The sequence below is a fragment of the Drosophila rhopaloa genome, unplaced genomic scaffold (genome assembly GCF_018152115.1).
Source record: "Drosophila rhopaloa isolate 14029-0021.01 unplaced genomic scaffold, ASM1815211v1 contig_155, whole genome shotgun sequence".
Classification (NCBI taxonomy): domain Eukaryota; kingdom Metazoa; phylum Arthropoda; class Insecta; order Diptera; family Drosophilidae; genus Drosophila; species Drosophila rhopaloa.
This window is the reverse complement of record NW_025335034.1, coordinates 358,823-365,564: the sequence shown is the minus strand read 5'-3', so window position 1 is coordinate 365,564 and position 6,742 is coordinate 358,823. Positions and strand designations below refer to the sequence as shown.

General features: G+C 41.7%; 1 protein-coding gene across 1 annotated transcript; it reads right to left on the bottom strand.

Moving 5' to 3' along the window:
- Positions 1 to 4,199: 4,199 nt before the first annotated feature.
- On the bottom strand, positions 4,200 to 6,099 carry LOC108041987 (geranylgeranyl transferase type-2 subunit alpha). Its single transcript, XM_017120073.2, has one exon. It carries the CDS (start codon positions 6,021 to 6,023, stop codon positions 4,473 to 4,475), a length of 1,551 nt encoding a protein of 516 aa, XP_016975562.2. The 5' UTR covers positions 6,024 to 6,099; the 3' UTR covers positions 4,200 to 4,472.
- Between the last annotated feature and the right edge of the window lie 643 nt (positions 6,100 to 6,742).

The window sequence follows — 6,742 nt, the reverse complement described above, 5'->3', positions numbered from 1 at the left end:
TATTGTGTTTATCAATACCTATCGAAATGTAGAAGAAATTTTTCAAATCGGACCATTCGTTAAAAAGTTATGCGTGATCAAAGTTTCTATCTCCATCTCCCTCGCACTCCCTTTACCTGAGTAACGGGTATCTGATAGTCGGGGCACTCGACTATAGCGTTCTCTCTTGTTTTAAATAAGTTGCTTACATAGAACTAATAATAATACGTTTTAATAAGCAACTATTTTAATTAAACATAACATACAATAATGTAAATCATCGTGCTCATTTTTTCCTGTTTCTTATTCTTTTTTAAACATTGTGCTTTTCGTTTTTAATCATTTTCGATTATAATGAAACTATGGAATCAAAAAAAGTTCTTTGTGCAAAGGTTGCTATAATAGAAAGTTCCTTATGATGTTTACATGTAAGTACATTTTTTACTGTGCTATTTTTGCGACCGATTTTTGATTTCTTTAAATTAGAGTTTATAAGATTGATCCTTAAAAACAAAAATATTTTTTTATGTGCACAACTTGTTTTTCTGTTGTGTCTCTGCCAAAACTTTAATTGCCTTTCGGGCCGAAAACTTTAGCAGAATCTGTGCTGCTATGCATTTTGTTAACATTTCCGGTGACTTCTCGCTGGTGACGTTCTAGACCCTACCCTCACGCCATACTCCTCTCCCATTACCCATCACCCTCACCACGACGCCTGTTGTTGTCCCCGGTTTGTATGCCCTTTTAATTGCCCATTGAAAGTTGTTCACTTGTTAAAGTGAACTTTCGCCCTGCCAAGTTGTTCGGCAGTGAAGTGAAGTGTAAGCAAGAAGCGTGAAACTATGTGTTATGCAATTAAAAGTGCAGGCGGAGGCGCCCCAAACCCAATCGATGCGGATATTCAATTGGCCGACGGCAAGCCAATTTGCCGCAACTTATTTAAGGATCAAGTGCTCGGCCGGGAAGTGTTGGTGGGAAAATTGGACGGGAAACTCGGGTGACCGCAGCTGCAGCTGCTCGTAATGAGTTTTTCATGCATGCAGGACTGCCGAGACAGATCCCTCAAGTTAACATTATGTGACAGCTGCAGACATATATCATTCCGTGCCCCTCTTCTATATAGCATCATATCCTATCCTATTCGTTCCAATGAGGAGAGCAGGCAGTCGAAAGTTATTATGTTGCATATGGTTATGGGTTGGTCAGGGACCTTACAACTGCACTGCTCAAATGTATTTATACATATTTTTAACTCTTCAGAAGTATTGTGCCTAGCGAATTAAATGACTTTTTATCGTGAAATATTTCTTAAATATTTTATATTTTAAATTGATCGCTGACTAATGTTAATGGTTACATAAATCGAGTTTTTTCAAGTGTATTTATAGTAGCCTTTCTTCGCATTGGAATCCTTTGTTTTCCCTACTGCAATGTCTGCTGCTGGTGACTGGCATGGCAACAACTATATATTTTTCTGATTTTCCACTTGCATTATCACGTCTAAAAACTGTCTACCATTAAAACATGTGTATTGTTTGCATTGTCTGGACTAAAGGGCATTTTCGGTTTGTCTAGTCAAGGGAGGGACGCAGCAAAGTATAGGAAATTCAGGCAATATATAAACATAATTTAGCAGCAAAACTGGGAGAGGAAAGTGCCATGGAAAAGCATATAAATTATGAGTGCAGGGGGAAGGAGGAGCGACTCACATGACTTCCTCGAAGATATGTGGCAAAGTTTGCCAAATTTGGTTACGTAGGGCAAAGACCGAAATTCGGTAAACAAATACAAATTTCAAGTCAATTTCAGTTGAGTGAAAGCTTGCTATTAAGGGGCTTCGAGGCCTGAAATACCCTGGTGGTAGCACAAATAATATGTGTAACAAGTGCCGGACTTTGATTTCCAATCTTTGGCTGCAAAATGCAATTTCTGCTGAAAATTAACTGCAGTAACATAAAGGGATCCTGTGCTCTCAACAATATATTATTTATTTAATGGCAAAAAGTCTACTTTTAGATCGGAATCATCTTCTGTTTTTAGGGGTAAATTAATAGTGTAATAATTTCCCTTTGACTGTATATAAAAGTGTGTGTAGAAGCAATTTAGCAAACACAAAGGCAAAACAGTCATAAATAGATTTAGGAAAATTTCTTTATAAACCATTTACAGCACAATTGCCTACAAAAATGAACAAAACATGAAATTGAGTTGGGTAAAAAAAACTAATGAAACTAAATTTGAAACTTTATTTGCTGTCAATATATCTGTTGTTTATTTAGCACTTCACCGTAACCTAAGCTTATCATAATCAAATCGTTTATCATTTTAATTAATTACATTACTCAACATTTGACAAAATGTGAAGGAATTAACTCCCTCTCCTCATTTTTGTTAGGTAACCGCGACAAAGTGAAACTTATATACAATTATAAATTTAAGAAACTAAATAAGGAACTTGTGCCACACAAGAATCCGGTATTTAACAGCAAACCATAAATTAGGACACCCCTGCGATTGCATCTTGACGTTCATCTATCGCTCCCCGCTTTTCCGCCTCCTTGTTTCCTGACCTTTCTCATTGACTTGTCGCATTAATTAAGTTTGCGACTCTGTGCGTTCAGATAAGATGCAGTTGCAGTAGCAGCTACAACCCCCTCTACGTCCTCGTCCCTTTGGGCTGTGCAATTGACTTAATAATTGGCCCAAACATTTTAATGAGCGGCTTCTTGTCAGAGTCACGTTTTCCGGAACGGAGCCCGAGAGTCGACGCAAAATATTTGCAAGAAATGGCATTGGCATAATTAAGATTATGCTGCCATTCGGGTGCAGCAGAGGGGGAATAGCATCGGAGGTGGTGCCAGCTGAGTGAGGCGGAAATTTGAATGCCAAGGCGTTTGCTAATGTTAATATGATATGCAGCAGGATGTATCATCCCGGCTCCATTAAATTCCCATGCACAAACATTGCGCATACGACATGTGTGCCAGTGTGGCCTGCCAGGTGACAGCTGCACCAACGTTTCCCCCCCCTCACCGCTCCAGGGGCTGCAGCCGTGTATTAACACCCAAGTGGGAATGACATTTCGTAGGAGCACCGCCCCAGGCACGTCTGGCGGCCTTTCACACGCCTGTCAAACGCTACTCCGTCTTGGATGTCCTTCCACCGGCCACTCCACCTCCTGCTTCTGCTCGGTGCACCTAACAAAACTATTATGAACTTTTTTTAGGCGAAAAAATTTTATCTAACATAAAGCAGGTAAACTATATTTATATAAACGCACATCACAATAACGAAAGTTTTAACACTGCCATATCTGATGACACTGCCACTGATAAAGTATTATAGTATTATAGCAACCAAAAGCTAGTGTGCAATTTTTTTTTTGCTTCGGCTGATAGTCCTGATTTCAAAGTCGCAGGTAATTTCGTAAAATAATAAATAATACCTAGGTAAGGTTAATTTTATGTTCATGTTTTAAAGCTAATTAAACCAATTTTTACTGACACTTATCTCAAAGTCACACTGGAATTCTTCAATCTTTTAATACATAAAAAAATACATATTTTAGTACCTATTTCAGCTTTTTCTCCGACAAACCTCTTAAGAACCTACTGCCCAAATATCTACTTGAATTTACTAATATATTTATGCTGCCACTGATAAAATTTTTCGGTACTGTCTTTCTTTGTGCATCGAATAATAGTTATAGGGTTTTGGAAAGTCATGATCTGGGAGATTTTATAAAGTAAATGATTATTCACGATTTCAAACTGCCCGAAAACTTTTTTCTTAGTGAGTTGCTTTTGTGCAGATGCAGCACGTAATGACATGCGGCTGCCAATGTTGTGGACGCGCGCTGAGCTCCTCGCGTCGCCGACGTCATACCGTCGCTGAGCATCTCCATCTCCAGGGTCTTGCATAATTTATATAACCACGAGAGCCACCAAAAAACCGCAAATCTCGCAGCGCCTCGTTGCACACAGAAGGCGACATCGGTGGCAACAGCAACACCGCTGCACAGCAGCCATGTCAAAGAATGCCTCGGCTATGTGGCAGATTCAGGGACCGCTTAAAGTAGCCAGTGGTTGCATGTCGACGTATTGATGGTTTTCCCATTTATAACATGGGCTGACAGCGACAGATGCAATTAAATTGTATGTGTGTCTTAAAAGCGTATGCACACTAGTTTTGATTTTATATGTATGAAAACTTGGAAATAATATTTTTTTTGGGAATATTTTTCATTTGTATATTTTGATATATTTCATAAAGCGTAATAATGGTTATTTTATGTATATACAAAACTTGTCTGTCCATACAAATCAATGTATGTATAAATAGGAATATTTGCTAATTTATTAATTTGTTGTATAATTCAAAATTTTTCTCAGGATACCCAATCCTGTAAAAGGCTCACCAAGGATCGACCGGGAAATAAAGTTTAGCAAATGGAAACCCATTCAAATGAAACCTCAAAGCCCGCTTAGTGTAGTCTACAAATCATTCTGCACCTTTAAGTTTTTAAAGGTTTTCGGCACTAAATCGCCCAGTGTCTCCTTGAGTTTTGAGGACAATTTCAACTCATCGGCAATGATAAAGTATTGTTTATAAGGCAGCGATGCCAGGATAACATCCTGCGGCAACGCAAAGTCCCTGGGAAATCCATCAGCTTGAGGCCACTTGGCGAGCTCCAACTCCAAAGTCCATCTGGCTGCAAGATCTTTGTAGTATCCCTCCCTTAAAGCATCCACCTTCTCCAGTTTGGCCAAGTGTTCTAAACTTTTTTGGTGATTGGCTGAAGCATCGATGGCACGCATTAGGAGGGCACTGGTTAGTAAAGTCCACTTGCTATCGGGCTCGAATTCCAGCAGTTCTAGGCAGGATTGCAGCTGCGTTTGCAGTTCTGCCAGGAGTTCCTTGCTGCAACTGGCAACAGCATGTGGTGGCGCAAAGTAAAATGCTCCATCTTCGTTACCAGGAAGTGGTAAGAGATTCACCTCCTGTTCGGAAAGTTTAAGGGTGTAGGTAGTGTTTCTTTGGTAATCGAATGTTTGCTGGCATTTCCAACTGGTTCCAGAGCAGTCCACTGGCAGCCAGGATTGTAATAGAACCTTTTGCTCTCCACCGACCAGTTCAGTTTTGAGTTGCTTAAGATCTGGGTAGGGTTTATCTAGAGCGAGGACTGCTCCGTGGGACTCCAGTCGAAAGGCAGCTATCCTGGGAGCCCGGTCCAGCTGGGCGCCACTGCCCAGTAACCATCGCTGATAGAACCAAGCACTGCTGTCGTTGGGATCCGTGAAGGCAGCCGTCAGAACCATCTCCAGTTCCTGCTGCAGTTTCTCCTCACTCATGGGCCGGGTTTTCTGCTCGTTTGGATAGAGTTCTGGGAGCAGCAGACTCCGATGGTGCCAACTGGAGTAGTTGGAGAAGTTGACCTTGATCTTCTCGGTGCAAAAGTCCAGTTCCTGGGCCGCGGGCACCGAGGCCTTTTCGGTCACATAGCGCCTGTAGTCCCAGGTGTGGAAGTTGCGCTCGTCGAACTTGAGGTATTTGTTACACAGCTGCAGCTCCCGCTGCCAATCCGCCCGGGGATTCTGCTCTAGGGTCCAGCAGCGATGGTGCCAGGCGTTGTAGGACTTGGGATTGACCATCAGGCACTGCTCCGTGAGGTCTAGTTCGCAGGTGAATATGGAATGGGCCTTGTCATCGGCGAGGGGCTCCTTTTCTTGGGGTTCATCCTCCAGTGGCCCTTCTTCAGTGGGTTTCTCCTCCACTTCCTGCTGGGATCGTTCCTCCTCATCCTTCAGTTTGGACAGCTTCTCCAGAACGCACTCCCTACGAATGTTCCACAGCGTACTCACATCCGGATTTCGCTGCAGAATCTGAACCGTCAGGGTGAGCATTTCGTTGTCCAACTCCCCCGCTTCGCGTTTCTTTTGGATCCTTCCCATGGCGGCCCGATAGGCCCGGACTTTCAGGGCCTGCTCCTTCTTCTTCCGCTCACGCTCCTCCTCGGTAGTCCTTACTTTCACGCGGCCGTGCATTGCCTTTAAATATAGTTAAATATTGTTTAGAAGTTTTGTTTAACGAAGTTATTAGTCAGCGGCAACAGCTGTTTGGAAATAGTGTGACCGCAGCTCAGCAAAAATCCAGCTTTACGCGGAGAATATACCAAGAATCATAATTTTGATTCCCAATGCAGTTGAATAGCTAAACAGGTTATGACAGTACATTGGCGGTTTCATTTGAGCTCAGAACAATATTTTTTGCTGATGTTTACCTTTAAATGCAAAAAAATATTCCTTATTTCACTGCTTCAAAATAGTTAATAACATTTTTTTATTTTGTTTGTTATGTCTCGACTTATTTTCGGTGATCCAACCATCGGATTCCGGCTAGCAATCGGATTTCTCAAGCGTGAGTATGACCGCGATAGTTGGATTTGTCGGCACACAGTAATAATTTATTTTCTTCAGACTTGATGACAACTTCAAAAACGAAAGGAAACAAGGACTGCGGACCTGCTGTTGATGGCCGCGGAATATACCCCCCCTTCCTTGAGCCGCTGCATCTTTTAAGCAACTCCCTGATACTGGCTACTGGGTCTGTTATGCGTCACCTCACCCCATTGTTAACACTCTACTCGCTCATTTTCTTTTCCACTTTAATTCACAAAATGCTTATAAATAACATTCATTTAACTTCACAATTTCCTAACCTGGGTACCACAGGGACGATTACATCACACATGAATAAATAGTTA

Coding starts and splice junctions, on each gene's coding strand:
- LOC108041987 (XM_017120073.2), bottom strand. CDS start 6,023: ATGCACGGCCGCGTGAAAGTAAGGACTACCGAGGAGGAGCGTGAGCGG.